Genomic DNA, 17,493 nt, shown 5'->3' on the forward strand with positions numbered 1-17,493 from the left:
AATATATTCAGTTCTAAACTCTAAAAATATCATTTTTCCACCTCAACGTAAATACCACAACTTTTTTTAAAATCAATTGGGTGTTTCGATACATTCAATATCATTATCAAAAACCTTTTCAGTATTTGATAATGATGTTGATATTATCGTGACACGTGTTCCAATAAACTTTAAGAATTAGTGGTATTTAACAAGTGAAATTGAAATAAAAAAAACCGATAGGTATACAGCAAAGTGACTGCGGAATCAATTAATTAAAAAAATATTTACCATTAGAAATAAAATAAATGTAATGATTTCCGTGCCTAATATTTACCATAAATAATGCATTTTTTACGAATAAAAATGTAGAGAAATATATGGCTTCTGTCATGTATCATATATACATGAAATATAAACTCATCATTTTCAAATAGTTTTATAAAATAATAAAATAAAAAATATGCACAATCAGGAAGATACTTAAGTATTAGACTTTAAGAAGATAAACTTTAAGAAAAAGTGGTATTGAGCAAGTTAAACTAAAATTAAAAATAAAATTAATAGTTTTAACCGCAAAGTGACCGCCAAATCAATAAATAAAAATATTAAAATAAAATAATGATTGAAATAATGGGTGGCTTCTTTTCTATATCACATTTAAGGATACATGTAATAGTAAAACGCTTATTTTAAAATAGTTATATAAAATAATAAAACTAGAAATATACAATATCAGGTAGACAGTTACGTACTAGACTTTTCTCAGCCGATTTAATGGCTGATCTTGTAAAACGATGAGTTATTGCTTTAAATTGAGAGATAATAGATTAAAGGTACATTCCACTCGATCCAAACAAAGCTCTTTAATAGACCCAATACAAGTTTGTATAGACTACAACATTTTTTAAAGCAAATATTTCCCAAAGTATCCCCGATAGCAATGTAACCCCACTTATCCGCACAGTGTAGTAAAATAGCAACACGGCTTACTGCGTTATTCTGACAGCTTCGTAAGCATTTTATTCGTTTAGATAAGCATTATACTCGTCCTAAGAGGTGTCAATTTTATCAGTGTACGAGTATATAAGAAAAACTCTCCATGACTAAATAATTTTTAAAAATGGCGTTTTTTTTAAAACAACTATATTTTTATTATTGTTTTTTTTTTTCTTCAAAAATTTATAAATGATTTAATTATAATTGTTTGAGTCAATAATTTTTAATGCAATATTTTCAAAATGTGTTTTTTAATACAGTTTTCAAAATTTATTACTAAATGCTATGTATGCACTTATATGTGTAATGATATGAATAAATAATCGATACCTAAGTTAATTTCAATTTAACATTGTTGATAAGTTTGCTTTAAATACTTGAGTGCGGTTTTCATTACTAATTTTAATTTTTATAGGTTCATTGCATAAAAACCAATGCAGACAAAACTCCTACTTCAAATGGAACAAACCTTTAAATATCTAGTTTGTTTTTTTTTTAAAGATGTTGCTTTATAGAAATGAGCCCTCCAATGTACGAGTACATATTAATAAATTAATGTTAATACATATAGTTAATGTTTATACATTTAAGGAAAATATATGTAAGGATATTGTAGAACACTTTTAAATATTGTCAGGTTTATATGAAAAATGAGAAATGAGAGAAATAATTATTTCGGGATATTCGGCTATAGTAATTTTTTTCTTCTAAGGGATAAAATAACAACTCCGTAATTTTTCCAAATTAATTTTATTTGACCAGCTTTTACCAAAATATTCTTCAATGTGTTATTTCTAATTATATTATACAGTTCACAAAACGTCGATTCTCCAAGTTTTCATTTTTCATTTAAAAATTAGAAGATTACAATATTAAAAACTTGTGTAAGTCCGTTGTGTTAATAACAAGATGTTCAGAATAAGCTTTCCAGTGCTGCCACAACCACAAAGTGTGCATGTTAGTAATAAGTAGTAGTAAATCGAGCGTGGGAACATGTGATTTTTATCTGGCCGCACTGGAAGATAGTACACGGTTAGCGAAACTGTTACGCCAACAAATGTGTATTGTCAGTGTTAGTTCTTGTAGCGTTTGTGGTTTCAAATGCCACTACGTGAAGGTGCTGCTTGCGCCAAATGTCGAGGATATGTTTAGTTCCTACGTTCTACATAATACATGTACACAGCTACTGCAGGGGGAAAAGGTGTTCCAGCTTAAAGGCGTGGAGGCGATACCTTTGTAGAGCCAAAACATAAAAAGGGTTTGAACCTTTGAACGTATAAAGGATTTTAACAATAAGAGCAATTAGTAGATCTTTTTATTATTTATTGATTCGGCATTAACTTTGTGGAATGACATGATTATTTTAATATATTTATATTATCCTCTGACACTTCGTGATGGAATTGCATTTTAATATATTATTAGATTAAAACCAATATTTATAGCTTTTCCACTTTATTTTTATTTGACCAGCGACCGGGTTTCGTCGTTACCGACATCATCAGACTGGTCTGATGATGTCGGTAACGACGAAACCCGGTCGCTGGTCAAATAAAAATAAAGTGGAAACGCTTTAAATATTGGTTTTAATCTAATAATATATTAATAATGATTATTTTATTAAAATTAAACACTTGAATAATCCACTTAATCCAGTTTTATTTTTATTTACGACTAGTTTCGAAAACTAGTCGATTGTTTTCATCTTCTGGTTTTCAGTTTTAATTTGTACCAGAAGATGAAAACAATTGTCATTTTCGAAACTAGTCGTAAATAAAAATAAAACTCGATTAAGTGGATTATTCAAGTGTTTAATAGTAATAAAATAGTAGCTCTTTATTTCAATTATATATACAAACGATTTAACGATTTTTTTTCAACTGTGTACCATTCCTAATTATCATTAATTAAAAACACCCCAGCATAAAAAATAAGAACAAAATTTTCGTAAAAATTTTCTTGTAACGTGTAAACGATTTTACGTTTTTTTTTTCAACTTGTATCATCATGGATTATCATGAAATTAAATAAGCATAAAAAAACGAAAATGTTTGTTCGAATTTATCACCTTCAAAATCATATACCTATACGATTTTTTTGTGACTTTTTCCCACTGTGTAGCATCATCGTTAAAAAATCAACATTTACATTTAAATTTGACAAATTCAAAATCACAGTATTTCGAGTGTGTTAAAATCTTTGTTAAAAAATTCTTAGTCTAGCTCTACTTAGGAGTTATTCATATCAAGATCTTTATTGATGTCTTAACAAAAATGAAGAAAAATATAGGCATAATTCTAGCCCTATGATTTGTGATATGCTGGTTCACGTGATCATTTCATACACGTGTTACGTTCTTTATCCATTCTTCCCACGATTGACAATTGTAACTTCTCACGTACTAGATGGTGTCGATAAAATTTGATAAGTGTTGTTGTCAATCATAAGTAGAATGGTGAATGTTAAAAGTGTATAAAGTGATCACTTAAACCAGCCTACGACAGCCCTGTATATGCCTAGACTTTCATACTCTTCTTCATCTTTATTGAGATATCGACATCTGTTTGTTGAACATCATAAAAAGGTAAAAATGCAAACTAAGCTTATTTTTATCATTGTATGAATGTTTGTATTTTCACATACTTGGAACTAGTCGAGTTTGCATTAACGAAAAAAAATTTTGCAATGTCTCAAACAAGTGTTTTCTTTTTTTATATTTTTATCAATATGTTAATAAGCAAAGTTTATTTCAATTCGATTTAAAGTCAGTAATCATTAAATTCCAATACAATAGAAAATTAAAAATAATGTGTATTATAAGTATGGGAAAGTACAAGTTTTTATCTATTTTTGTACCTGGTTTAATAAAATAAAAACATTGTAAACATACGACATAAGTGGTACTGTTAGTTCCATTATATTAATGCCCATAATAATATGTTGAAGATTCGATTTCTCATAAATTATTTACCCAAGTATTTTCTCGTAAATCCAAATGGCTCAATAATAGTTGGACCCTATGATTGTTAGTAGTTTTGTTGATTTTTCTAACTTAAATGGATTCAGCAAAGAGATAAACATAGCCTAAGCGTATTGATAAAAATTCGAAAATATTTTAAAATAGCTCTTGGTCTAACACTAGCCCTCGAGCACCACAAACCGGATATTGTCGATATCCGGTCTGCTATGGTTTATTTTTATTTCTTTGTAAAAGAAAACTTGATATTTTTTTTAGCACTTTTATTTTTGGTACTTTTCTCCAACCGATTTTGATAAGAGCATTGTCATCTTCAGGGATGGATATGTACTCCATCCCTGAAGATGACAAGGTTCCCATTGAAACCGGTGAAAGAAAAAAAGGGTGGTCTAAAACAATGTTTTAGTTTTATTTTATAAAGATTTATAAAATGTGACACAAAGAACTTGTAAAAATAAATTAAAGAAAATATTTTTATTTCATTGTAAAATTTACAATTGAAGTGAATCATGCAAAATACAAATAAAATGTTGTCATTTGATGACCAATCGAGGAACACAATTACATTAAAAACAAACTTATAAGATTGATATACTTATGATATCAGTATGTCTTAAGTCTTTGAAACCAAGTGGCGGAATTTTAAAATAAAAAGATGGAAAACCCTTTTTAAAAAGAGTAAAGGCTTTAAATGTCATATAAACTTATTAGGCGAATGTGGTTGGTAAAAGAAACCTTTGATATCATCCAAAATTACGTTTTGAAAGTATGTTTCATTGTGTTATACGAGTATATAAATATAATATGCTTGAATCATTCGTTTCCATTCCTTCAAAATATAATAAAACTTCTAAGAACCATTAAAGGCATTTGCAAGAAGAAATACATAGTATTTTACTTAAAAATAAGTCCCATTTGAAACTAGATGAGTGAGAAAATAAACCCGTTATGGTTACGAAGCAAATAATACCTCATGGAAGATATGGTATTCGAGAGATCCGGTTATAAAACAGTACAATTTAAAGGCTTTGGGAACTCGGTACCAGGGTATCAGAAAGTAGCGTGGATGATTTATAGCACTGTAAACTTTAGAGTTACATGATCTATTACAATCCTTATCTAATCACCTCATAAACTGTACAGGCTATACTTTTAATAGAAACAAAATCGCCTTTATAACACTTTGGTTTTCCGTTTTGGTAAATAATGCTTTGAGAGATAATTTTACAGGGGTGCGAAAAAGGAACATTAAAATCGAAAAAAATTGAATTTTACTTTTCTCTATTTTTATAAAATATTTTGATTTAAAAATATATTTTTTTACATACAAATACACATACATACATATATATGTGGGATATATGTATATATTTGTATAAATGTGTGATTGTTAGAAATGCTGAAAGCTCCTAAATTTATTTATTGATTGTTTTAAAACATTGACGAAATAGAGCATTCAAATACGCTTGTATTTTAGAACATTTTTTAAATTAATAAAAATGTATAATTTATAGTTGGCTCAAAATCTTGTATCTCCAACATCTTTTTTTAAGAAAGCTTTTTGACCGCAACGCGTGTATTTTAATGCTAGTAAAATATCAACTACACGCAGGCATTGTGAAATAAACGTGCTATGCTGGAGAACCCTGGTTGAGTTCTTAAGGAAGAGTCAAGTCAAGATAAATATAAGCGATTTTCTACCAATTTTTTTTAAATTATCCGATATTACCCTGAACTAGTAAGAGCAGGATCGTTTACCTTGTCTTCACGTATGATACGTCCAGTATAACAGTTCTTCAATACGATGGAGTGCAAACATAATATATTTATTAAACCTTAACGAACACAACACATGGGACATTCTGGTGATTTTATTTTCCGCTTTCACGAGAAATTTTCATAGGGGGGCGCCAGACTAAAAAAGTTTAAGAGCCTGTGGTCTAAATTCATAAAAGTACACAATAATTTTCAATAACAAATGTCACATTTTTGAACAGGTTTGACACCAATAAATCAACGAAGGGTGCAAGTAAGCTGAGACGGGACCTCATTAATGCCGAGATTGCCAACCTAAGGGACCTTCTGCCTCTACCCCCTTCCACAAGGCAGCGGCTATCCCAGCTACAGCTTATGGCACTCATATGTGTTTACGTCAGGAAAGCCAACTATTTTCAGCAAGGTAAGACAATTAATTTTGGAAATAATTATATCTTTATATTTAAAAACTAGTGTGTTTACTTTAATAAACTCAGAAGTAATATTGTACAATCGTTTTATTTGTACTTTTTACCTCATTTGTATTTAACCTATGAAATTAAGTTTTTTGAAAATATAATTCTGCTCTTTTTTTCTTTTAATATTAACTAAGTAACTAACCAATACGCCACTTTCCATGGGGGTAGACAGTGAAAATCAAACACCAATGTATCTCCTCATACATACTCTCCGATGACTCCTAGACTTTTTTGTTTTTAAAAAATTTGATCACGGCAGGTTTTTTTGGTCTTCCTTTGCCAACTACATTTGCTTCATTAATTAGTTATACCGTTCTTTCTATACTCATTGTTTCACTTGTTCAAAACTTCTCAACACGCTTTTCATACCTTAATAGATAATACATTTTTTCCTTATTTCTCGCATCGAACATACATCGTTTTGCCGCACAATCATCCGAAAGATCATGAATACATGCATTCAGTATACTTTCATCCTTTATTTTGCAACTCTATGCTTCACTTTTTATTTGTCTCCGTCTCTTTTTATTTGCATATGTAAGTGTGTTTGTGTGTGTGAATATATAAATATCACCATAAAATACTTTTGGACGATTTTAATAGCCATATACTCGTACATATACGAGTATGCATATCTTTAGAGATATACAAAAAACTAACTAACTAACCATCACGCCGCTTCCCCGCAGGGGTAGGCAGAGAGAATAAAACGCCACACCACTCTGTCTTTGCAAACATTCTTCGCCTCGTCCACGTTCACGTATCTCCTCATACATACCCGCCGATTATTACGACTCCTTACCTGACCACTTTCAAGTATTTGGCATACCTGATCGTGCCATGTTTTTCTCGGTCTTCCTCTGCTCTTTTTTCTAATTACGTTCCCCTCATAAATTTGTTTTACCGTTCTTTCCTCATTCATTCGTTCTACATGTCCAAACCATCTCAACACACCTTTCTTAATTTTATCGATAATTCTTATCTCAGCTTTGCATTCCTTCCTAATTTCAATATTCAAACATCTATCATACATCGTTTTGTCGCACATTCTTCTAAGAGAACGCATTTCAACTGCATTCAGTCTACTTTCATCCTTCTTTTGCCAACTCCATGTTTCACTTCCATACATTAGAGTTGGAACTAGGACTCCGTTGTGCACTGCCAGTTTAGCTTCAGGTTTTTATTTGCTATAACTGATTTCAGTGCACCATTCACTAGAGATATACATATTAGCGTAAATTAAGATAAATTGTAGCATAATTATCGAGCTTTTTACTTGCTCATCCTTCATACCCAATCATAATACATGTGTTTAATTAATTATCGTTCCAGTGCCTACATTAAATTTAACGGCCCAGTTTAAAAAGAGGAAATTTTATGACGAATGATAGCCTTAGGGTGGGTACATTGTAATGAATATTTACCGGTAACACCGGTAGCCAGTTCCCAGACTGATCAAATCTTACAGGGGTATCCAATCTAGCGACTATTTGTATTTATCCTCCTTAAAAACAGCCAATTAAAAAAAAAAATTATTAATTTCGTATTTTTATTCTTAAAAATGGTACATAACAAATTTAAGCAAATATTAGTAAAATCAAATATCAACCTTAAAGTAACCACAAAATGTGCTTGAAATCATATGCTGACCACCAATGCCAACATTTTAAACCACTGAATAGAGTACTATAGAAAACATTTTTAAAAAAATCTTTTAAAATAAAGAAGAATCATAAATCAACTCGAAAATGGCTTAAATTGATTTCACATATTGTTGAAATATTGTAATAATCACATTTTTTAAAAAGCTGTATAAAAAAAATTCTATAAAAATATTCTTGATTTTTCAATTTCACTCGTAAAATTTTATTGTTACAGCTACCTACAAAAGCCATATTTTTGAATGGATAAAATATGTAGATTACGATAGAAAATTAAAATCTGTCTTTGAAAAATACAAGCTCTCCCAAAATCATAAAAAAGTACTTGTTAAATCCAATTTCAAAAATACTAACTAAAATACCACTTTTTTCTATTCAGATATACTTTTTTAAATATAGAAGGTTTTGTTTAAAAAAATTCTCTTTCTTCTCAATGTACCCTGTCAAGTCTCCTAGCGTTGGCGATCACTCTGGTAAAGGCTTCGCGGTCCTGCACCGATTTATTTATTTTTCAATAACCAAAGTAAAAATAAAATAAAAATAAGTACAAATTATCTTCAATAATAAATAAATCAAACATACTTTATAAAATAAAACAACTTTGTTTTAGCCACTTTTTATTGGTACACTTTTTCCAGCTGGTTTTGACAAGAACCTTGTCATCCTCAGGGTTAATGTACTAATTCTAAAACATTGAAATACTCATAGTAAGGTTGTAATTAATTACCCCTTCCCTTACAATACCAAAAACTTCCACGCACTCCGTACACCATATGAAAATATGATTTTAAAAATTCCTAAACGTTGCTTGTATTGAGCACTGCGCAGTGAATATGCCAATAAAAAGTGGTTAAAACAAAGTTGTTTTATTTTATAAAGTTTATAAAATGTGCCACAAAGTATCTGCGAAAAACATTCCAGAATTAAAAATAGTTATACTTACAATAGTTATATAAATTTTTATAACAAATTTCAAACACCGTTATGTTCACATCGAAGTTCACAATGTAGTTTGATTATTCCTGGCTTGTGTTTTGCTGGCATGCAGAATAAAATTCCTGACGATTTCCTCCCAGAGATAGAGCGGCAATTGCTACCGACTTAGCACAAATTGTCGGCCCCGAGCCACGAATCGTTTAGTTGACCAGCAATCGTGTTTGGTGAGGAACCCAAATAACAAAACTCGGCTATTTGCCCGTTTTTTTACCCATCTGTTCAGCCATCCATTCCGTGTGGGTTTTACGCACGTCGGCCATGATTTGGGAGGAATTTAACTAGTGAATCGTCAAATGAACACGTTATAAAGCCGTATTCACCCGCGGGCGGAATAAAAGTGGTGTGAAAACCCATATGTCTTGCAAATCACATATGTATATAATAATTACATTGTTTTATTGCACGATTTCGCACCACACTAAAATAACTTGGAACCGTATCTAATATGACTCAATATTTATAATAAACAATATGTACTTGAGATATTTTGTTAATGTTTTTTGTTACTCGCTGTCTTGTTATCTGAGTCAATTGAGATGTGTTATAATATTTATACGTTTGACTTATCTGCACCCAATGGTACATCTTGGTGGTGTCTAGATTGTTAATTTCATGAAAATTAGATTATCAGTCCTGCGCTCCTAATACCAATCCAGGATAATTTATATAAAATATTATATCTATTATATTACAATTACTTAAATGTAGTAGATCATTTACTTAAATTGTGTCTATTGGTAATGATATTCTAATTATTAAGATAATATGTTTTGTGTAATAAAACCGTAGTTGAATGATTAGTACTTCAAGTGCTCATGGTGGGGTCAAATAAAGATAATTTATTTTTCACTTAATATTACCCAGGACTGGTCATCTTAGATCTCCTTCCTTTCATGTGTTAACGATCAAGATAACACTGCGTTTATATGATGCAGTGCCCTAGACACCATCGGTGTAGAAGAGGATTTGAGGAAGAACGGCAAAACAATTATTTTAAGGTTTGTAAACATATGAACAGAAAATGCTTTAAATCCTTGTACGTAAAAGGAGAAATTTTCAGGCAACTTTTAAATATTGAATAAAATATGACTCATTAAAGTTCATTGTTATTTATTCGTAAAGCTTATTCTGTTTTAAAATGCGTATTTACATATTTATAAAACACAGCCAATAATTTAATCGTTAATTACCTGTAAGCTCTAACAGAAGTCATGAAAATGAATTCACTTTCATTAATATTATTGAATACAAAAGGCAAATACGCATTCCAACGGATTAGAACAATGAACAGATTATTAACTATATCCATTTAATTACCTCGAGTTGTTGTTAATCGGTCGTTGAATATAGAATACCCATTTTAACCAATTAAACTTAAGTAAGTTCCTAATAACTTAAGCTTTAACCTTGAAACTTAGTGAACCTTCTATCAGTTAGACCAAGAGTCTAATAATTGTTAGTTTATTTTTGTATTTTATTCACAAAATGATCCCTTCCCAAGGGACTTGAATACAATTACATTGTCAAATATACACACGTTCTTGATTAACATCGATATAAAACCCCGAGTGCCCTAATCATTGGTGCTATTCTCCATTTTTATCGATAATTTATTTTATCCCTTTCCTTAGAGCAATAATGTTCTTCAATCTATGTACTTTCATTCACAGCACTATTTCCAATTAAATAATTGTAAATACACTCTTTTTTACACTTACTATAACATCATTGAATTTGTAAATAGGCATTATGAATTTAAATAATGTATAATATATTATATTTTACTTGGTAAATACCACTAATTCTTGAAATCTATTGTTGCTCGTGTTTTGATGCAATCAGCATCATTATTGAATACAATTATAATAATAATGTTAAATGCATCAAAACACGAATAGTAAACGGTTTTATAAATACAATAATTGATACTTACCAAGTAAATTTTAATTAAGAAGAAGTCAATGTAACGTTTTAAATATTAATACTCGTATTAATATACGTAGAAAGCATTATTCTCGGTTAGTTTAGAATCGCTATTGTGATCACGTAATAAACGAGTAAATTTATACTTCAAATTGTAATTTATGTGTTTTTTTAATGTAGAATCACGTATCACTAATTAATCATTTTATGTAAAAAAAAAACTTGATCACTTCTTGCTTAAGTTAATATATATGTTTGACTTAACTAAACATAGTTGGTGTAAACGGCTGATAGCTAAATAATTCAGACAGGGACTGTACTTAGATCAAATCAGATTATAATTAGATCTGTAAGGCTTTATCACAGATTGTATCCTGATACAGCCTCCCAGAAAACAGGATTTTGTACACAGCTGTTGAAAAGCGCTTGTATTAATTATAATGTCAATTGATTAATGAGTTCAATTCCTATTAAGGCGTTACCTTGACAGAGCTTTTAATAAAAGAAATAGCGCCTTGCGAATTTCTAATATTATAAATTATATGTATAAGGAACTGAGAATAGAGTGAATAAGTAGTATCTACCTATAAAATTGATTTTACACGATACGCGTTAGATTTTGTTATGTATTTACAATAAATTCCCGTTACTGCTATATTGTAATTATTATTTATTATTTATAAATTGAAATTTTAATATATATTTTAAATGAAAACACTACTTTATTATACATAAAACAAGGAGTTGTACTTTAAAATATACCTACTAACATTTGAGTCATTTTATTATGTTATGCAGTGGCTTAATATAATAATTGTGTTTTAATTAACAATCGGGAATGATGACAATTGATAATAATACTAATAAATATATTGAAATATCCAGTAATATAAAAACAGAGAGCATACTGCATCTCTAAGGTAGAAGATCTCTTTATTTATTTATTATATTTTTTTGTTATTGCTCATGTTTTTCCAAACTTTCTCGTACATCATGAAACACCTTGTTTCCTTCTTTATGTATTTTCCTACTTTATGGTTTCTGTTTATTTGGCGTAAGAATTTGAAAACATCTGCAAAATTAAGGTTTTTTAAATTAAAAAAAAAACTGTTTCTCTTTGTAAAAAAATACCCGTGAGAAAAGGTAAATTAACTAAATGTTTTTTTAAAAAACAGGCTGTGTTAGATGTAGAAAACAAAAACATTGTTACAAAGCTTTGCCAGTGACAACTACCTTCATACAAGACTCAAAGGTCTAATATACGTTTCATTAATTTATTTGGCAGTCACTCTGTGGTAAAGTCAATCCAATTTATTTGTGTTTAATTTACGGAATGCATCGATACTCGTGTCCTTATGGATTTAAAGAAAAAGTGGTATTTACCAAGTAAAACTTAATTTAAAAACGAATATACGTGTTTTGTCGCTAAACGTTAACCGAGAAAACAAAAATTTTATGTATTTTCCTTTAGTTCTACAGTTTAATATATTTATTTCACTAAAATAAATTTTTGAAATGTACGCCACTGGGTATAACATAAGACCATAGATTTGTTATATTTTATTGTACTTAAATCTTATAACGCCAATTAAGTACTAATATGTACTTATAACAAACAGGATCGAATACTTTTTTGCCTCAATTAATTGACTCAATAATTAAACTAGTAAAAAACAAGCCTTATTTTTGCACACTTTATTGGTTAATTTGGACACTTTATTATTGGTTTATATCTCCGGTAAATAAAAAAGAAAATGTTTTTGTCAAAATCATCGATAAGACACTTAGTAAGTGTTAGTGGCTTTGATTGGACTTATTGATTAATTTTATTATTCGGTATCCGCTTTGTAAAATGCTTAATTAACTTACTGCAACATTCAAAGGTATTTTATCATAATAATAAAAATTTAGCATGTCAAAATATTTACTGGATTTTAGGCTCAATAAATTGCTATCAATATTTTTTATCAACAGAGACAAAAAAAATGGAATTCTGGACATTCACAGTGCTTGTGACATGCTATCGGCTGGTTTAAATTATTACTTCATATAATGTGAGTTTTATTTTTCCACGTCCATAGTCATTAGCGTGTTTGCCTACTGTTGTGAAACCAAAAATGTTCAACATTGACACTATAGGGAGAATCAAACCATTTGTTAAACGTAGTGTAATGGTCAGCACGCTCGACTACCGTTCTGGAGGTTCCGGGTTCGTTTCCCAAGGGGGGTAAAATAAATATAAGTGATTTATTCACTGTAATATTTATTCAATACTACCATGGACTGGTACCTGAAGCGGAGGCCTGATCACCTTTCCTTCATGTGTAAACGATCAAGATAACACTGCGTTTATATGACACAGTGCCCTATGCATTATTGGGGTGCAGATAAGGGTTTTATTATTATTATTATTATTATTAAACACCTCAACTGAGTGACGTAACAAGAATCTAAAAAAAAAGCTCATGGGCAATATCTCCATCGGTTGTATGAATCGAAAATATGTTATATGGTTCAAATCTGGAGTCACTTTTTGAAGCTAATATGAATCAATCAGGGTGATTGAACAGAACCTAAAAAGTAGGCTAATTAAGCAGGTTGATCACATAGAACTGCCTTGTAAAGAAAATTATCAGTCACGGGATTATTTTCCTTACGGGTGATGTATTAATTATGGTGTCGCAACGTGATATGAAGCATTTATAGTTTATACGAAAGATGATGGAAGTCTGAGCAGCCAAATCTCGAGTCACAAACCCTGAGATCTCAGACTTTCAACTTCTTTGTTATAAAAACGATAGATATTTTGTCTCAAAGTGAGATACCAGTATGAAATTAATTCATTCTTCATTACAAGAACCACATTACAAGAACCACATTTATCAAGTAATTTAAAACACTATTCTAATAATGTCATCATCCATCATTAAAAAAAAAACATTTATAGTTATTTTGGTTAATATATAGTCGAGTACCATTGATTTTTTTGTCGGTAAATTACTCGAAAGCTTTACTACAGTGGCACGCGTCCCCTTGTCACTTCAAGCGAGTCACGAGACAGAACAGAGTAAGCAAAGTATAAAAAATAAAAAAAATGAAAACACACATTTTGGTCAGGAATCGAAAAAAGTTAATAAAATAACAATTATTTCCGAATGTGAAATGGTGAAATTTATTTCTTTTTTCTTTTTTTACAATTCTTTATACAATACTGTTATATTATTTTTTACAACATCATATTTTTATGATGAACGTATAACTAAGCATAGCCCGTGACGAGATGTTCATTGAAATTATTTTAAAAAATTAAAGAGAATGTATAACACAAAACAAAGTAAATTGATATAAACAAAATTATAGATGTTTATATGAACAATATACACATGTATTAAAATCATTATAAAGCATTGCGATAAAGGCTACTTTTAAATCTATCATAAGCACATAGAATATAGAGCGAAGGAAATTTTAAAAAAGCGTGGCTTTAACCACGTGAGAGTTGAATACTGGTTGTGAGAATCGGTCAAACCGTTTATTTTTGTAGAACTTTTATTATATTTTCAAAGTCAAAAATTATCTGTATTAGAGAGCTTATCACGTAATTTATTTATATTATTTTACTCGCGGTACTAAAAAAATATTAAAACAAAACTTATAACAAAAAAAAATGTAATAATGAAAAACGATACATGATTTAATTTTATGACATATTAAACCACATTTTATTAAATATTTTTAAAGGTCCATTTCACGCTTTAATCGTATAGTAAAATAAAAAAATTCAGCTAGTATATAATATTATATAAATATTATATAGTAGCTGAATTTATAATAAATATATATAAATTTTGTATTACCATGTTAGTATTCGGCTCAACACAGGCCATGCCTAAAGAGCCGTAATACGTATAATAAATGTGTATATGAAATGAATATGTATATTGAATGTATCTATGTATTATGAAAATAAATAAATAAATAAAATAAAATAAAATAAATTATCTTTCTTGAAATAAACATATTTTAAGCTTAGCGATGACATTAAACAAATTTTAAAAATATATAAATTTTAAATCGTTGCTGTGTTCTGCTTTAGGACACTAAAAACGATGTCCAATTCAACATAACAGGTTTCTCAAGTGAGCGTCATATAAAGTGGTAATTTAGTTAAGAGATAACAATCGAAATATTGTTATACGTGTAAGAGTGTGACCACTTTAAAGAATAACTGATATCGTTTAAATAATTATTCAAATTGGTCCTGTCTGACCACTCGTTCAAATAAAATTTTACAAGGAGGATGCATTCATTTTTTTTTTCATTTAATTTTTTGTTCTTCTTATCGGTTTGTATATCTTTATTTGCCGTTTATTAAAGTTTTGTTTTTTTGGCGCTTCGTTTGGCGTTCAGTTAACAAATAAGTTCGTTTTGGGGATTTATTAAAGAATAACTATACTACGTTTTATATCAGAAAATATTGATAAATACAAAAAAGGTTTGAGAGATGAAAATATAGAATACAGGATGCTTAAAAGAGATCACTTAAATAATGTGTGTAATCTTTTACTAAGTAGAATGCACAGAACGAAGAAGTGAAGAAAGAGCAGTAAAAAAAATTATAAGGCGAACGTGGTTAGTAATAGAAGCAGGGGGAGACCAAGGAATACTTGGCATGATCAAGTTTATCAAATAATTGAAGTGGTCAGGTATTTAAAAATCAGTCAGAATAATCAGCAGATATGTATAAAGAGATTCATGAATGTGGAAGAGACGAAGAATTTTTCGAAGACAGGTTGGTATGGTGTTCTACAGTTTATATTCATACTCGTAGATGGAGGCATCTGTAGCTTCTGAAACTAGTCATTAATATAAAGTACTCAAGAGGTAAAAAACAAACGTTTTATTTATAATTTAATTATTTCGTACCACAAAGTGAATGCCGAAACAATGAAAAACATACTTGAAGAAGAATATGGATGTCTGGGCATTTACAGGGCTTAAGACTTATATTTATTTCATACTTATATCCATATTTATATATCGTAGTCGTACAGGAGAAAGTGACCAAGTGCATTCGTTTACAAAAACGTGATCATTGACTATTTGATATCTTACTAGCTTAATATTGCCCTGAAAAAATTCCAAAGCGATTTTTAACTTGGAATATATTGACTTGTTAAAAATGGCAAACTGCATGATGTTTATTTTCTTGCCAAACAAATGTGACTTAAATGGCCCTCCTAAACTATTTGTATTTTTTTAGTTGGTCACTTTCTCCTGTACGACTACGATATATCCAATAAGATAAGACGTCGATATCTTATAGGAATTTCAACTCCAATTACTTTTAAAAAATTACAACTCCAATTACTTAAGAAAATACCAAATAAATACTCAAATAGTTGTTATACCATGCTGCGTTGTCATTTCGGGTGTATATTATATGGCGGTATTATTTATTGCCCTCTCTTTGTGTGCCATTGTGCAACAGTGCTTTTGGAGGATTCCATAGCCCGGTACGTACCTAGTCTAGATTTGATATAATTATTGGAGGCTGATTCAAATATCAAGAGCTCTGCGGTAGGTAAGATTCGATCTTTGGAAATGCTGTAATACAATCAAAGCCGAATACAAAAGGTAATTCTATCATTATACTGCCTCAGATCGGTCTATCAATCGATGGAATATGATTTATTACACGCATTTCGAAAGTATAAGAAGTGGATGAAACTCTTCAATTTATTGCACGAAATTTGCAGACTTAGAAATATAATCCCAAGTTTACTGTGATCAAATTGACCTTGATATTTTTCCATACCAGATCAAGTAGCTACCTTAAAGTGCATATTTTTTGTATATTTAAAGCATTGTTAACTATGTGGTATGGTAATATAACACTCTCCTTATCATTCATCATTCACTTTGTGTTTCATCCACTCAAATGTTTAAAAACACTTTTAATTGGTATTACACAAACCGAGAGATGAAAATGATAAGGAGAGTGTTATATTACCTAAAAGTACACTCTTTTACAATACCTTGATACAAAAAGTACTACTACTATCACCATCACTCCGTTTCCCCGTAGGGATAGGCAGAGAAGATGCAAAGCCGCACTCTGTCCTGACTTCCTTCACATCCATACATCTAGTAATATCGTTCGATTACGTGGACTTTTGACAACACCAGATTTTAGGCTCGGATTGATCTGGTCGAATGTCATTTTAGCCCGTCCTCATTCTGTTAAAACAAAAAAATGAGGCACTTGAACAAACTTGAGCAAATCTTGTGATTTGTTCTAAAGTTATAAAATATTAAATTATTAATCATTATTAATGTTGGTACTTATTATTCTGTCAAATTATATGGTTTAAAAACCATATAATCCATGTTTAAAATATTTTTTGTCAATAATTGTAACATTATTTTTTGACATCTCATCAAAGATGAAGAAGAATGTGGATGTCTGGGCATTTACGGGATTGATGACCGTGATAGGCTGCTTAAAGTGATCACTTTTTACACGTGTAACATCCACCATTTCTACCCATTATTGACAACTACACTACTCAAATTCTTCTTTATATGAAGGAAGTTCTATATATATGAACCAATTTAGAAACCTTGTTCTTGAATCACTTGAACTTCACTAGAGACATCTGTTGGCGAGATGAAAAGATGCTCTTTATTAAGAAGAAACTCTTATATTAACAAGTGTTTGGAC

The 17,493-nt window shown here is 29.8% G+C and overlaps 1 protein-coding gene across 1 annotated transcript in view; it reads left to right on the forward strand.

The window, feature by feature from the left end:
- The window catches only part of LOC148311936 (uncharacterized), a 125,998-nt gene that overhangs the window by 20,680 nt on the left and 87,825 nt on the right, over positions 1-17,493 (forward strand). Inside the window, exon 2 of the mRNA XM_088278301.1 lies at positions 5,953-6,134. Within this exon, the coding sequence (XP_088134427.1) occupies positions 5,953-6,134 (182 nt within the window). The remainder of the gene's footprint in view (positions 1-5,952; positions 6,135-17,493) is intronic.

This window comes from Brachycentrus maculatus, unplaced genomic scaffold (assembly GCF_059751285.1).
Source record: "Brachycentrus maculatus isolate JH-2025_06_01 unplaced genomic scaffold, ASM5975128v1 h1tg000055l, whole genome shotgun sequence".
Lineage (NCBI taxonomy): Eukaryota > Metazoa > Arthropoda > Insecta > Trichoptera > Brachycentridae > Brachycentrus > Brachycentrus maculatus.